Source organism: Zootoca vivipara, chromosome Z1, assembly GCF_965207765.1.
Source record: "Zootoca vivipara chromosome Z1, rZooViv2.hap1.1, whole genome shotgun sequence".
Classification (NCBI taxonomy): domain Eukaryota; kingdom Metazoa; phylum Chordata; class Lepidosauria; order Squamata; family Lacertidae; genus Zootoca; species Zootoca vivipara.
Genome location: NC_142583.1, coordinates 40,277,352 through 40,293,678, shown reverse-complemented (window position 1 = coordinate 40,293,678; position 16,327 = coordinate 40,277,352). Strand labels below are relative to the sequence as shown.

Sequence of the window (16,327 nt, the reverse complement as noted above, 5' to 3'; positions counted from 1 at the left end):
ATGCAGTAAAGTAGCCCAGCGTGTACCTGATTGCCTTTTTTGGTGACAGGCAAGAACCTATTTGTTTTTCCAGGCGTTTTAGAAAGAAGTTTAGAGGATCTTGCTGCTTTTGTACAGTGGCATTTTAAGTTTGCTAAGGGTTCTTTTATATACCCTGTTTCCCCCTTTTTAATACATAGTCATAAAGTAAGCCATGGCAGGGTTTTTAAGCATTTGAGAAATATAAGACATACCCCCAAAATAAGCCATACTTCCGCACCATGGAAACCAACCCCCACAGGCACCTCTACTCACAGAGTCACTCCATGCGGCCAAGAGCTCTGCTTAACAGCTGATCGCACTCCCGCCTTGCTGGCTGCATCCCCGTGCTCCGCTTGCCACCACCGCTTGCCACCACCGCTGGGCTCACTGCTTCTTCCTTGCCTGGCCCAGCCAAGGAGCTTGGAGCACCCTGCAGCGGCGGGGGGAGCGCCTGAGCCAGTGGCCTCCGCCTGGCCTGGCCAAGGACGCCTGCTGCCCCGCCGCCCGGAACCGGTGGCTGCTGCAGTGCTGAGCACTCAAGAGAGCACAGCAGCGCCCTGAGCCAGCGCCCTGAGCCGTAAAAACCGTACCAGTAATTAAAAAATAAGACATCCCACCGAAAGTAAGCCACCCTGTGTTTTTTTGAGGAAAAAAGTTATAAGACGGTGTCTTAAAAAGGGGGAAACACGGTATACAGTGGTACCTCAGGTTATGAACTTAATTCGTTCTGGGGTCTGTTCTTAGTCCAAAACTGTTCTTAACCTGAGGCACGCTTTTGCTAATGGGGCTTCCAACTGCTGCTGCGTGATTTCAGTTCTCATCCTGGGGCAAAGTTCTCAACCCAAGGTACTACTTCCGGGTTAGCAGAGTTTGTAACCCGAAGAGTTTGTAACAAGAGGTACCACTGTATTTCAATTTCAGGCCTCATCCACACTTCCTTTGGTGCCATTCTTTCTAGGCACAGGTCTGGGATTTCTAGGTCCATCTCTGAGTGGTTTTTTGTTTTGGTCCCACTGCTTTCATGGGAAAACCTGCTGTTTATTGCTGAATCAGAACAAACAGCAACCCAGAGAAATCCCAACTGGCATTTGTTTTGATTCAGTGGTAAACAGCGAGTTTTCCTGGTGAAGGCCATGTGACAAAATAATCCCCATGGACATGGACCTGGAAATCCTGGACCTGCACCCAGAAAAAGCAGCACAAAAGGACGTGTAGATGAACCCACAGTCCACATTGTAATTTGTTCTAAGAATAGGGTTGTTGAGCAGTATAAAAATACTGATAGTCAATATTCCAACAAAAGAAATTTATGAAGAGGACTCATCAATAGCCAACCAGGTTAATTCACTGAGTGCACATATATGTGTGAACTACTGAATACAGTGGTATCACTAGTTATGAACTTAATTGGTTCCAGAGGTCCGTTTGTAACTGGAAACCGCTCATAGCACGAGGCACACTTTCGCTAATGGCGCCTCCTGCTGCATGCGTGCTGCCGGAGTGCGACTTCCACTAGCATCCCAGGGCAACGTTCACAACAAGGAGCACCTACTTCCAGGTTAGCAGAGCGCGTAACCCGAAGCCTTTGCAAGGGGGACAGTACATAACACGAGGTACCACTGTATTAGGCACATTACTTAAAAAGATTAAAATATACCTAACCTATCCTATATAATAAAAGGGACCCAGGTGGCGCTGTGGTTAAACCACTGAGCCTAGGACTTGCTGATCAGAAGGTCGGCGGTTCGAATCCCTGTGACGGGGTGAGCTCCCGTTGCTTGGTCCCAGCTCCTGCCAACCTAGCAGTTCGAAAGCACGTCAAAATGCAAGTAGATAAATAGGAACCGCTACAGCGGGAAGGTAAACGGTGTTTCCATGTGCTGCTCTGGTTTGCCAGAAGCGGCTTTGTCATGCTGGCCACATGACCTGGAAGCTATACGCCGGCTCCCTCGGCCAATAATGCGAGATGAGCGCGCAACCCCAGAGTCGGTCACGACTGGACCTAATGGTCAGGGGTCCCTTTACCTTTACCTTTTATCCTATATAATAAAGTCCAAGTGTCCCTGCGTCCAGTTGTCCCGTGTGTCCCTGGGTTACTGTGCATGGGCCCCAGGGACACAGGGATTGGACAGCAGAGACTGGACGCACACACGCGCACGCGCTCTTCCCCCCCCCACCTACCGTTTCCCTGCGGCTGCCAACCGCCGCTCCTGGCTGGACTGAGCATTGGCGGGGGGGAGCGTGCACGTGTGTGCGTCCAGCAAGGACAGGTCCTGGGGTTCGGAGAAGCGCTGCGCAAGCGCTTCTCTGAACCACGGGATGCCTCCTTCCTGTCCGCGGCTTGGGGAGAGGAACGGAGGAGGAGAAAGCAGCGCTTTCTTCTCCTCCGTTCCTGTCCCCCTGCCGCCGACAGCAAGGACAGGTCCCAGGGTTCGGAGAAGCGCTGCGCAAGCGCTTCTCCGAACCCCAGGATGTTCTAGCGCCCGTTATTGAACGGGCTGAAATACACTACGGTAGTTCTTTATGAGCTGGGTATCTTATACCTTAGGAAATCATAGACATACAATTATATAATTGGAAGGGACCCCGAGGGTCATCTATGTCCAACTCCCTGCAATGCAGGAATCTCAACTAGATCATACATGATAGATGGCCACCCAACTTCTGCTTAAAATCTCCAAGGAAGGAGAGTCCAACACTTCTTGTGGGAGTTTGTTCCACTGTTGAACAGTCACTTGCTGTCTTGCTGTCACTTCTTTTTTTACATGAACAATACTTTTTTCTCAGACAGATCATCTGGGACTAGGTACAGATGTCACCTGTTTCCTTATAAATATTGGGACATAGCCAAGCAACAGCTGGTATAAGAACCCAAAGATTTAGGCACTCTCCTTCCCAACACTGAAACATTTCTGATCATACCTCTCTCTCCCAATTACTACATACCAGATTCAAGTCATCACTTTTGGAAAGAAGTTTAACATATGCACCACCACAATCAATGCCATCTTGAAAATTCACTTCATACCTGCACAACAGAAACACAAGAATAGTCTTCTGGAGACAAGTACTAATTAAAAGTTCAAAGTTCACTTAGCTACTAGCTTTCAGATACTTCAGCCACTGTGTGCAGAATTCTTAGTTGCTCCTCCCCAGTTGTTCCTATGGCTGAGTAATATTAGTTTTGAAAGTTTAAGAAGCAATTGCTATTATGCTTAAATATGGGAACCCATGGACTTCCAGATGTTGTTGGATTACAACTCTTATCGTCCCCAACCACTGACCATGCTGGCTGGGTTTGATAGGAGTTGGAAAGTCAGCCTCTGGAGGGGTATAGATTCCCCATTCCCTTTTTCTACAAATCAGAATCCCGATCTTTCTATTTAATAAAAATTTAATTTAAAAAAATCACTTTGCAAATCATCCAAGTGTGGATATACTTACTGAATTATCAGTGGTTTACTATCAAAAATAAATGGCTGTGTTAGCATAGCTGATATCGCATGATGCTTTGCTACTGATTTCAGCACCAGTCCTCTGTCACCAGGCACTGTGTTTTCCTTTAAAGGTTCTATTTCCCATCTTCCTAAAAGAAATACAGCAAGAGAAGTACAAGCAAAACCACAATTATGGTGTGGTACAAGGTATTCCTATGAATTTAGTCCAACTCATTCTTACTAGATATACTTAGTGCTCTGTAGCGCGGATTATTAGAAAAACATTAGCCTGGGATTAACTGTGTACAAACTGCACTGGAATATTTGAGGGAAGAGCTCAGTGAAAGATCACATGCTTTGCATATGAGATTCTAGGTTCATTCCCTGGCACCTCCAAGTAGGGCTCGAAAAGACTCTTGTCTTAAACTTAGCATAGATAATACTGAGCTAGTTGGACCAATGATCTGACTCAATATAAGGTGATTCCTGTATTTCTTCCCATTACACAGTCAACCACCATTACTATCTCTGCCGTACATCATATCTATCATTAAAAGCTCTTAATAAAAGGAAATAAATATACAGTTTGGAACTATGATAGTAACTCAAACCATGGCAATTGATTCACCATGATGAATACTCCATATACAGGATTGCTCAAAGTCATTAAAAGAAGAAGAAGAAGAAGAAATGAGGATTACAGATATTTTAGGAATTTCTAATCCTTTCTTCCACTTGCTAGCATCTAGACACACAATTTTGACAGCCTTCATGCTGCTGACTGATTACTTTTCAAAAAATGGCATGCATATTTTTTCTGTAGCATCATTCTTGTGTAGTCTTGCAAAACATTGATTAAGCTACCAATAGAAAAACTATCTACCTTTTTTGTTTTCTATCTAAGCTCTGGTCTGCCATATGAGCTATGTTAATACTGAGGTAAGGAATTAATGTACACCTAAAATGTCACTATGTGTTCTATGTTCTAATGCTTAGATCCCCCTAATGCTTAGGGGTGAGGAACTTGTGGTCCTCTAAATACTGTTGAACTACAACACCCACGATCCCCTACCACTGGCTATACTGACTGGAGTCTGACAACACCTGAAGGGCCCTAGGTTTCCCATCTCTAGCTTACAGCAATGGGGAAAATTGTTTATGCTTCTGGTCAAAAGTAAATGTCATCTAAAAATATATAGATGCTAATACCGGGTAACTACATGAAATGAGATATTCTGAAAAGCATCTGTGCGCTTTTTCAGTCTGATAGTTGGGAGTTTTTTGGTGATCATTCAATTGTAATACAAGCAAAATTGAAATATTAAATGGAAAAGATAAAATATTTACTAAAAATAGAAAACCCTGAAAGCAGAAATGAGAAAATCGAAGAGAATTTATACCAGTCACTCACGTATAAAAACACAAAGCTTTAGTCTTACCATCGTATTTAGCAGTATCTTCATCTGTATCCTCTTTTTTGGTCTGAGACAGAACCCACCTGTTAAGACAGAAGTATGACCAGATCATACCAAGTTTCTGTAGTGCAACGGGTTTGCTTAATTGTTAATTAGTTTAATGTTTCAGTTAAATAGTATGCCAGTTTTGAGTAAGGGTGTGACTGGGATTTTGAGTAGAGCTGACACTTGATAAAAGAAATTTTAGGCCTGGTTTACAAATTCAGCAGAATGAGGTGACAGGATCCTAAAGCAATAAAAACTTCGTATCACTTCAGACTGCAGGTAGGGGAGGATTCCATTTCTGAATGCTCCTTCATGTAAAAGATTGCTTGCAAGTAAGAAAACTAGCATGTCAGAGAGGGACGAACCTTCCAGCTACCTTTGTCTACTCCTCTTCCTCAACTGATCTCTACTAGCAGCCATTCCATCTGATTGGAGCAGAGAGATGAGAAAGCAGGGCCCATTCAACTGGCACAGCTGAGAGACCAGCTGCCTTTTGGCTTCTCTTCTCCCTGAACTATTTCCATTCAAGCTGGTCTCTATAGTAACTATGTAACCCCAATAACTGAATTTCTAGTTTTCTTCTTAACTCCCATATTTTATGTCACTTCTTTTAGATTTAAGCCTGCTGGGGGAAGGACAGTCTCATTTTGTGCAAAGACAGAATGCATCTAAGAAGGCTCCCTCTTTCCACTTATTTGTAAATGTTTAGATTAAAATAGTTAATTTTTAAAATCCAATTTGGGACAATTTTTTATTAGATTGCAAATGGATTTACCAATTTAATAAATTTATCTACTAATATTGCAATCTTAATTTACCCTTTTGAAAAGTTTTATCTTTAAGTAAAAGTATTTACTAAAATTGAACATTGATTTTTCTTTTCAGGAAGTAATAACACTTAACAGTTCAAATCAAATATGTCATACTATACCAAACAGTTTATCATATTTCTATAAGTAGTATTTAGCATCACCTCCCAAAAGATTAAAACACCAGCCCAAAAAATGAAATCTGAATAGGTATTCCTAGACGCAACCAATTACAACAAGTTAAGCTTTCTTACACAGACAGCACTGCATCATCAAAAGTTTCAGTAAAATACACTTCTCCAGTAGGCTCTGGCATCTTGTATTCAACCTACCAAACATTTATAATGACCGCTCCCCACTTCAAATAGGTGACGCTTTTTGCATGGTTGCACGCAGCGCCCTGGCCCTACACAATCCCCTGCAAGTCAGACTGGCTCCCCCCCCCCCCAAGCTGGATACCTGGAGGTTCCTGCCTAACCTGTTAACCAATCCCAGCTGGGGAGGTGTTGCCAGGGGAGTTGACCAGGTAGGGTTAGGACTGCCCTGCACACACAATAGAGGGTGGAACTTGCCTGGGAGTCCTCAGTCGGCTCCAAAGATGCAACCAATTACAACAAGCTAAGCTTTCCAGCTTTTGTCTTTAATTAATCATACTGCATGGACTTAATGCTTCCTTTAAAATATTCTTACCCAGACAGCACTGCATCATCAAAAGTTTCAGTAAAATACACTTCTCCAGTAGGCTCTGGCGTCTTGTATTTAACCTACCAAATATTTATAAAAATACATTCAAAATCTGAATAGTCACATTCAAGTAAAATACACTGAGTTTTAAATCAATTAAATATTTTTATATTTATTGCATTAATTGAAAATAACTAATCCATGTGTTATAGATTGCGTTTTCATAATCAGCCAAACCCATAAGATGCACAAAACAAACAAGAAGGTTTTGAGTGTCCAAGAGGTGCTAAATTCTGATCTGCAGAAGCAAAACTTCTGATGTACAATAGCTTGTAGAATTAAGTCTTTCAAAAGCAAGTGTGTGCTAATAATATGTCAATCTGAAAAATTGTTCTGCAAATTTGCATCCAAAGGTTACTACCTAATAAACTGTTTTACTCACCTATATTTAGCTTGTAAAATGGACTTAAAGGTAAAGGTAAAGGACCCCTGACAGTTAAGTCCAGTTGCGAAAGACTCTGGGGTTGTGGAGCTCATCTCGCTTTACTGGCCAAGGGAGCTGACGTTTGTCTGCAGACAGTTTTTCCGGGTCATGTGGCCAGCATGACAAAGCTGCTTCTGGTGAAACCAGAGCAGCGCACGGAAATGCCATTTACCTTTCCACTGGAGCAGTACCTATTTATCTGCTTGCACTTTGACATGCTTTCAAACTGCTAGGTTAGCAGGAGCAGACTGGCAGAAAATTTCAGGCTAGAAAACACAGCAGATTGGCATCAAAGGAGTGGATTCCCCACCAGTCTGCAGGGTTTTTATGCTACGGTAGATGAGTAGGATCCACGTCCTGCAAGGAACCCACAGTGGGCTATCAGAAGAGGGATAAAATACTCCATGCCTCTGCCATAAACTCACTTGGCTTCTATTTCTTGGTAGGAAGAAAGTGCCTTCCTCCATGTACAGCCCAGCAATGCAGAGAAGCGGAAGAGAAAGGGCCAAGAGTTTTGTCCCTCTTCTGGCAGTCTGCTCATTCACTTAATTACAATTCCTATTTGTCTTTGGAGACCACATCAGTGGTTAAAAACAAGGCAGCATTATACAATAGATATAAGCACATTTTACATTAAACTTCCTTCAAATGCATCAATGAGCTTCTAGATTCTTCACTCAGAATGGTTAAGGAATGCAGTTAATGGGTTAATTCTCCACGAGTCAGCAGAGATTACTCATTCCCCACATTGCACCTTGTGACTTTCTTATCTGTTAGACTGCCAAACTTCAGAACTCATAGACCTCTATTGGTTGCAGAATTTTGCATGGAGTTGGTTGTGGACTGTAACACATCAAGCACTTTGAAGCAAAGAACCCTCTTTGGGCTCAGAGAGAGACTACTTGTAACATCTTTAAATAGTTTGTGTATGCATAGTGGTGTATGCTGGTGTTGGTCTAGTAAAGACAGCTCTGCTAAACGTGTTTTCTGTGATGAGCTTAATCACTTAACTACATTTCCACAGCACATACACCCCAAACCCCAACAATAACCAAGCTTCTGAATACTATAAATATTATGAACTATGACTATTGGAAATTAAGAGCCAGAGAGAGTATAAACACAGAGGAAGTCTCTAGAGAAAGCTCCCCCACCCCCACGTGAAGGGCACCACACCACACTATGGATTATGTGGGAATGTTCAGGAATGTGGATGAGGAGATATTGTTTAATATATCCTATCCCCGCTTGCGCTAGCGAGCACAAAACTTTAGCAGAGTAAAACATTCCCCTTTTGCAAAATACACAGCAGAAGAACGTTTGCGCAGGCTTGATTTAAGCCACTAAAATAAAGTGTATTTTCCTGGTATTTCCCCTTTTTCCCTCTTAAAAGAAAAGACACAACACAATGCTCTTAAAAGTATAAAAGATGTTTACTTACAAGCATCTCGAGGTACAGCACACTCAAGAGGTAGACTTGCTTAGTTAAAATGTAATATATACATTGTGAAGTTCACTTATAAGAAGTGAGACTCCATCTCATCTCTCTCTCTAGGCTGGAGGCCTTGAGGGAGAGACTCACTAAGATGTGTGTAGTCCAAGAGGTCTGGTCCAAGAGAGGGAAAATGGCTGTTTCCTTCAGGATTTATCTGCCACTTCCGCAACTCATTTGCATGTGAAGGAAGAGGAAACTACGCTTAGTCATATCCTCCTCCTCAGTCCTCCAAGTGGACTATCTAGGGATTGTTGTGACTTGACTGCACTTAACCCTTTGCATCCCACAAACCCCTTCTCAGGCAATTCACAACATACACAAAAACATACATAAATAACTTTAATCAACCACCCAAGAGTCCCAGCTTGCCACGAAGATCCTGGAACTTCTCTCTTGGCAGGGGCTTTGTTAGGACATCTGCAGTCATCTGGTCAGTGTTGCAGTAACACATTTCAACAAGTCCATCCTCGATCACCTGGCGTATGTAGTGGTACCTGACCCCAATGTGTTTGGTGCGTGCAAGGAACTTTTCACTTTGTGTCAGCTTCATACTGCTCTGATTGTCCTCCATCAAGCTGACAGGTCCCGTTCTTGGCACGCCAAAGTCCTTCAGGAGCTGATCCAGCCAGGGGATCTCTCTGCAAGCTTCCGAAGCCGCAATGTACTCAGATTCTGTGGACGATAAAGCTACACATTTCTGTTTATAGCTGCCCCATGCAATAGCTCCGTCCCCATACATAAAAACATAGCCACTTGTGGATTTATAATCCTTATTGTCCCCAGCCCAATCCGCATCAGTGTACCCAAGCAGTTTAGGGTCTCTGACAGCTGGCAGTTTTAATTTACAGTCCATGGTTCCCTTTAGATAACGAACAACCCTCTTAACTCCAGCCCAATCATGCTCAGTGGGACAACTTACTTTCCTACTTAGGATCCCCACTGCACTTGCCAGGTCAGGTCTGCATGTGGTAACCAAATACAAAAGTTTGCCGACCGCTGACCTGTATTGCGTGTTGTTTGGCAGCAACTTCGAACCTTGTTGATTCTTCAAGAAGTCTGTGGCCATCGGTGTCGCAACTGGGTGTGCGTCCTGCATCTGCATGCTTTCAATCAGTTCAGTTATCTTTTGCCTTTGGCTGAGTAAGAACGATCCATCCTCTTCTCTCTCAACTTGAATTCCCAAGTAGTATTTCACTTTTCCAAGTTCCTTGACCTCTACTTCCCTGTTGAGGTGTTTGACTATGTCTTTATAGTCTTTCTCATTTGACGTAGAAATTAAAAGGTCGTCAACAAAGGCTAAAATGTACGAAAACTGTCCATTCCTTTGTTTGGTGTACAAGCACTTATCAGCAGTCCCTTGCTTGTACCCAAGCTGCACCAGCATCTCATGGAGTTTCTGGTTCCAAGCCCTCGCTGCTTGCTTCAAACCATAAAGTCCTTTCTGCAGCTTGCACACTAGATGTGCCTCATTTGGTTTAATGAAACCTTTGGGCTGCTTCATATAAATCTGCTCAGAAATTTCGCCGTGAAGAAAGGCTGTCGCAATGTCAATATGGTAAACTGACATTTGCTTAGATGCTGCCATACTTAAAAGTAGTCTGACACTGCTGTATCGAACTGTCGGTGCAAACACTTGATCGTAATCCTCTCCATACTTCTGGGAAAAACCTTGTGCCACAAGCCTAGCTTTGTAGCGTTGCACCTCCCCTTCTGAACCCTTTTTAACCTTGAACACCCATTTACTTCCAATTGCTTCCTTACCAGGAGGTAGTTCTGTGAGTGTCCAGGTCCTGTTCCGATGAAGTGCATCTATCTCCTCCTGAGCAGCTTTCCTCCAGAGACTGGCTTCATCTGGTGGCATCCTCTCTATCTCTTCCCATTTGGAAGGTTCCTGTGGAGACGCCGACCTTGTAAGGTAGGACAGCCGTAATGGTGGAACACCTCTGTTGGTTCTGGATGAGCGTCTGACCTCTGGTCTTTCGACCGCATCAGCTTCCTCATCCTCCTCCAGCAGTGGCATATCCCCATACAGCTGCTCGTCATCATCTTCGTCTCTGGTGCTGCCAGGGGCCTGGACCTCCACGTCTTCTCGGGTGTCACCTATAGGGGGTGCTACGACACTAGAAGTTGGATTAGTACTTTGTATTGGTTCAAAAGGAAAAATCACAAATTCCTCATCCTGTGGCTCCTTGGAACAATCAATGGCAGTGTCCTTTGTATCAACTTTGCCTTGCTCATCGAAGTAAATTACATGCTGCGAACTTGTCTTGCCAGTTTGCGGATCCAAGACTCTATATCCTTTTCCTCCAGAAGCGTACCCAACTAGGATCCCTGCCTTCGCTCTGGAATCAAGTTTGTGTCTGTGCTCCTTGGGCACATGATAGTAGCACAAACTTCCAAATACACGTATATGTGACAAATTTGGGGCTTTTCCATGCCAAAGTTCAAATGGTGTGCGCTCTGCGCCTTTTGTGGGCAGTCTGTTCTGAAGATAGACTGAGCAACGAGCCGCTTCACCCCACAGCCTGTGTGACAAGTTAGCTTCCTTTAGCATGCACCTTGTCATTTCCAAAATGGATCTAAATTTCCTCTCTGCAATTGAGTTTTGTTGGGGTGTGTAGGCAACTGTGGTCACGTGTGATATGCCTTCTCTAGCCATGACGGCCTGCATCTCATGTGAACAAAATTCCCCACCATTATCGGACATTAAAATGGAAGGGGCTCGCTGGAACTTGTTCTTGACCATGTTAAGATAGTCCCTGAACAATTCCACTGTCTCACTCTTCTCCTTGATAAAGTAGGCTACGCAGAATCTCGAGAAATCGTCCAAAAATATCAAAATATATTTATTACCTCCTAGAGAAGACACATTCATTGGTCCACATAGATCTGTATGGACAATGTCCAATACTTTAGTGCTTCTCTTCTCTGCACAACGTGGGAAAGAAGGTTTAGTTGCTTTCTCACTAACACAAGTTATACATTTTGATGTTGGTGTATTTGTGTTGCTTTGCTTTACCTGCAGACCTCTCACAAGATCACCTTTCTGTAGTTCCAGAATAACGTTGGTGTCTCTGTGTCCAAGTCTCTTGTGCCAGAGTTCCAGACTTCCTTCGTCCTTTTGACTTGGTTGCGCCACCTTTGCAGACTGGTTCTGCTGGTTCTCTGAAACATTAAGCTCATATACACCATCCTTTAGTGTGCCTTGAACATAAACTTCATCATGCTTAGTCACAATACATTGTCCTTTTTCAAATGTAATTTTAAAACCTTTCCTGTCCAAACTGGACACGCTGAGTAAGTTGCAATTAAGCTTTGGTGCAAACTTAACTTCAGTTATCTTAGTATTAATTGTTTCATGATCTACGTTGAATTTCAAATTCACAGTTCCTGAACCAATTGCCTTTACAATGTTGCCATCAGCAATCTCAATTTCAGAGGTTTCATCCCCATTAATCTCATTAAAATACTCCTTTTCATAACAGAAATGAGAACTCGCTCCACTGTCAAGAATCCACTTATTGCGCTTATTTTCACAATCCTGGACAGCTAAACTCCTCTCCTGCATCAACATGGTTTGCTCATGACTCCCCTTCTTAACACCTTGTGGTTTTGAGGGGTGGGATTCAACTTTATCCCCATTTTGACTCTTGCAGTTCCTTGCTATGTGGTTTTTCCCATTGCATTTAAAACAAATTATTTCTCTAGATGTCTGTCTGGACTTTCCAAAATGCTTGGATGCATAGCTGCTATCCTTCCTCCTTGGATTCCTTTCTTGAGAATCAAGGCTATCTCTGCATTCCTCTCTTAAATGGTTGATAAGCTCATTAAAAGTTAAATCCTTTGTGTGATCCATTATACTTTTAAATGGAGCAAACGTAGGTCCCAATGATGCAAGCATAAACGTTACTTTAGTCACATCATCAAAGGCTCTGGGAGTAAGGGCAATTCTTTGAACAATCTCAGAAAAATTCTTAAAATGCTCTGTAAACTCTTCTCTAGAATTCATCTTCAACTTGAGTAACTTATCCAACAAGTATCTATAGGAACTCTCTGTAGATTGTGCATAAATGCGTTCAATGTCCTCTAGGATCTTAGATGCATCATCTTCAAAATTTATCATTGATAGATGCTCATTCCTCAAACTGCTCAAAATTATGTGCTTGGCTTCATCATTTTTAATACTCCAAGCTTCTATCTTAGCTAAAGCTTCTGCATCGGTTCCTGTAGGCTTTTCTTCCTTAATGGCCTGCAGAACACGCCTAGCAGCAAGATAAACTAAAACGCGCTGCTTCCACTGCACAAAATTATTGTCATCCAGCAGCATAAAACTTGGTCTTGCCTCACTATCAAAACTGGAGCTTGCCATCTTAAAACTTCAAAAATTTCCAAAATTCAAAAATCTTTCAAAAATCAAATTCAAAATCTCAAAAATATCTTCACTACCTCTGAGCTTTCTCAGTGCTGTAAACTCTGAGGGAGGGGAGGGGTAGTTAATCCCCCAAGCACACTGCAGAACAAAGAGACCATGTGCTCAACCAGGAAATCCTAACTGGAAAAATCCTACAGAGTTCAAAATCACAATCCAAATCAATCCTTCAAAAATACACAAAATACGCAACTCTGGGCCGCAATAACCCTATGTGGGAATGTTCAGGAATGTGGATGAGGAGATATTGTTTAATATATCCTATCCCCGCTTGCGCTAGCGAGCACAAAACTTTAGCAGAGTAAAACATTCCCCTTTTGCAAAATACACAGCAGAAGAACGTTTGCGCAGGCTTGATTTAAGCCACTAAAATAAAGTGTATTTTCCTGGTATTTCCCCTTTTTCCCTCTTAAAAGAAAAGACACAACACAATGCTCTTAAAAGTATAAAAGATGTTTACTTACAAGCATCTCGAGGTACAGCACACTCAAGAGGTAGACTTGCTTAGTTAAAATGTAATATATACATTGTGAAGTTCACTTATAAGAAGTGAGACTCCATCTCATCTCTCTCTCTAGGCTGGAGGCCTTGAGGGAGAGACTCACTAAGATGTGTGTAGTCCAAGAGGTCTGGTCCAAGAGAGGGAAAATGGCTGTTTCCTTCAGGATTTATCTGCCACTTCCGCAACTCATTTGCATGTGAAGGAAGAGGAAACTACGCTTAGTCATATCCTCCTCCTCAGTCCTCCAAGTGGACTATCTAGGGATTGTTGTGACTTGACTGCACTTAACCCTTTGCATCCCACAGATTATGCAATGCATGAGCAGCTATATTGGTTTTCTCCAGAACTCATGCTCAAGTACAAAGAAATGACATATTGGATGTGGCTTCTCCTCAAAAGTGGGAATGACTTTATGAGCTTCATCACTTTTGTCAGCAAGCCCTGCCCACATGGTGAAATTATATCAGTGTGAATGAGCAGGTTTTCCATTTCAGATCTTCAAAACTCACCAAGAGCTATTTTGCTTCTCAACAGAAGAAGCAAAAATTGATAGATGTTGTCTTCTTTAAGATGGAATCTTACCTCTAGAGATGAGCTGCCTTTGCCAACATTAGTATCTTCTGAATTCTTGTCAAAACCTTCTACTTCAACTTCTGAATCTTCAGATTCTGCACTTACTGAACTTAACAACAAGACACTGAAGCACAGCCAATCCCACTGGAATTGCATCCTGGCTACCTGTAAAAGAGAAATGCAAATGGCGAAAGATTTATATGATCTGAGAAGTCAGAGTACGAAAATTGCAAAGACATTCATTCTGTTATTTTAAGCAAACGGTCTGGGAGCACCTAGAAAGAAATGCAGTGATCACTAAAAGTCAGCATGAGTTTCTGAAAAATAAGTCATGTCAGACTAATCTGATCTCATTTTTTTACAGAATTACAAGCCTGGTAGATGAAGGGAACACTGTGGATGTAGCCTATCTTGATTTCAGCAAGGCCTTTGACAAGGTGCCCCATGATATTCTTGTAAAGAAGCTGGTAAAATGCGGCCTTTCGAATGCTACCATTCAGTGGATTTTTAACTGGCTTACTGACTGAACCCAAAGGGTGCTCATCAATGGCTCCTTTTCATCCTGGAGAGTAGTGACTAGTGGGGTGCCACAGGGTTCTGTCTTGGGCCCAGTCTTATTCAACATCTTTATCAATGACTTAGATGATGGGCTTGAGGGCATCCTGAGCAAGTTTGCAGATGACACCAAATTGGGAGGGGTGGCTAATACCCCAGAGGACAGGATCACACTTCAAAATGACCTTACAACTGGGCCAAAGCAAACGAGATGAATTTTAACAAGGAGAAATGTAAAGTACTACACTTGGGCAAAAAAAATGAAAGGCACAAATACTGGCTTGAGAGCAGTACATGTGAAAAGGATCTAGGAGTCTTGGTAGACCACAAACTTGACATGAGTCAGCAGTGTGATGCAGCAGCTAAAAAAGCCAATGCAATTCTTGGCTGCATCAATAGGAGTATAGCAGCTAGATCAAGGGAAGTAATAGTACCACTGTATTCTGCTCTGGTCAGACCTCACCTGGAGTACTGTGTCCAGTTCTGGGCACCACAGTTCAAGAAGGATACTGACAAGCTGGAACGTGTCCAGAAGAGGGCAACCAAAATGGTCAAAGGCATGGAAACGATGCCTTATGAGGAACGGTTTAGGGAGCTGGGTATGTTTAGCCTGGAGAAGAGAAGGTTAAGGGGTGATATGATAGCCATGTTCAAATATATAAAATGATGTCATATAGAGGAGGGAGAAAGGTTGTTTTCTGCTGCTCCAGAGAAGCGGACACAGAGCAATGGATTCAAACTACAAGAAAGAAGATTCCACCTAAACATTAGGAAGAACTTCCTGACAGTAAGAGCTGTTCGGCAGTGGAATTTGCTACCAAGGAGTGTGGTGGAGTCTCCTTCTTTGGAGATCTTTAAGCAGAGGCTTGACAGGCATATGTCAACAATGCTTTGATGGTGTTTCCTGCTCGGCAGGGGGTTGGACTGGATGGCCCTTGTGGTCTCTTCCAACTCTATGATTCTATGATTCTACTAGTCAACTATCCACTAAATGAAATTAATATAAATGGTAAAATGGAAGGTAGCTTGCTCATAACAGCTGGAATAAAACTGCAAAAATGCAAGAAAAAGAAATCAAAGCGAAAAGCTGGTGTTAAAAACAGACTAAGGCAGTTGCACATTAGTAATGATAATCTGAATCACACCGATTCCAGTAGAACTAAGGCTGCAGTTCTAACACTTGTGGTAGGATTAAGAGCCATTGAATTCAACAGGACTTACTTATTATTATTTGATGTATACAGATATACTGCTTACATGCCAAAATGGCTTCTAAGCACGTTAAAAGTATAAAATCAATTATAAAATATACAGTGGTACCTCGGTTTAAGTACACAATTGGTTCCGGAAGTCTGTACTTAACCTGAAGCGTACTTAACCTGATGTGAACTTTCCCATTAAAAGTAATGGAAAGTGGATTAATCTGTTCCAGACGGTCCGCGGAGTAGTTAAACTGAAAGTACTCAAACCAAGGTATGACTGTATACACATAATTAAAATGCAATAAAACAGTTCTATCCAAACATCAAAAACAACTATTAGGTAGCCGTGTTGGTCTGACGTAGTCAAAACAAAATAAAAAAATTCCTTCCAGCAGCACCTTAAAGACCAACTAAGTTTTTATTTTGGTATGAGCTTTTGTCTTCAGATACACTGAAACAGAAGTTTCCAGGCGCTTATGTAGAGAAAGGGTGGAGAGAGGGTATCACTCAGAAGGGTGGTGGAAATGGGTGATTGACTGACTGATAGCTGTTGACGACTGTAAACGACTGCAAATGGTCTTGCATGAAAAAGCAAGGGTTGAGATGGCTGAAGATCGCTTTATCATGTATAATGAGATAAGAATCTAATGTCTCTGTTCAAACCAGGTCCCTCCAT

The 16,327-nt window shown here is 42.4% G+C and overlaps 1 protein-coding gene across 2 annotated transcripts in view; it reads right to left on the bottom strand.

Annotated features, from left to right (window-relative positions):
- The window catches only part of CLGN (calmegin), a 38,017-nt gene that overhangs the window by 14,177 nt on the left and 7,513 nt on the right, over nucleotides 1-16,327 (bottom strand). Inside the window, exons 1-6 of one of the 2 annotated variants that reach the window (XM_088661100.1) lie at nucleotides 14,913-15,053; nucleotides 13,904-14,059; nucleotides 6,418-6,491; nucleotides 4,898-4,956; nucleotides 3,466-3,607; nucleotides 2,968-3,049 (exon numbers count right to left, since the gene is read on the bottom strand). In XM_088661100.1, the coding sequence (XP_088517226.1) occupies nucleotides 2,968-3,049; nucleotides 3,466-3,607; nucleotides 4,898-4,956; nucleotides 6,418-6,491; nucleotides 13,904-14,050 (504 nt within the window). In that variant the 5' untranslated portion in view covers nucleotides 14,051-14,059; nucleotides 14,913-15,053. Of the gene's footprint in view, nucleotides 1-2,967; nucleotides 3,050-3,465; nucleotides 3,608-4,897; nucleotides 4,957-6,417; nucleotides 6,492-13,903; nucleotides 14,060-14,912; nucleotides 15,054-16,327 lie in introns of those variants that run through there. The other variant, XM_035112363.3, reaches the window with a different exon arrangement.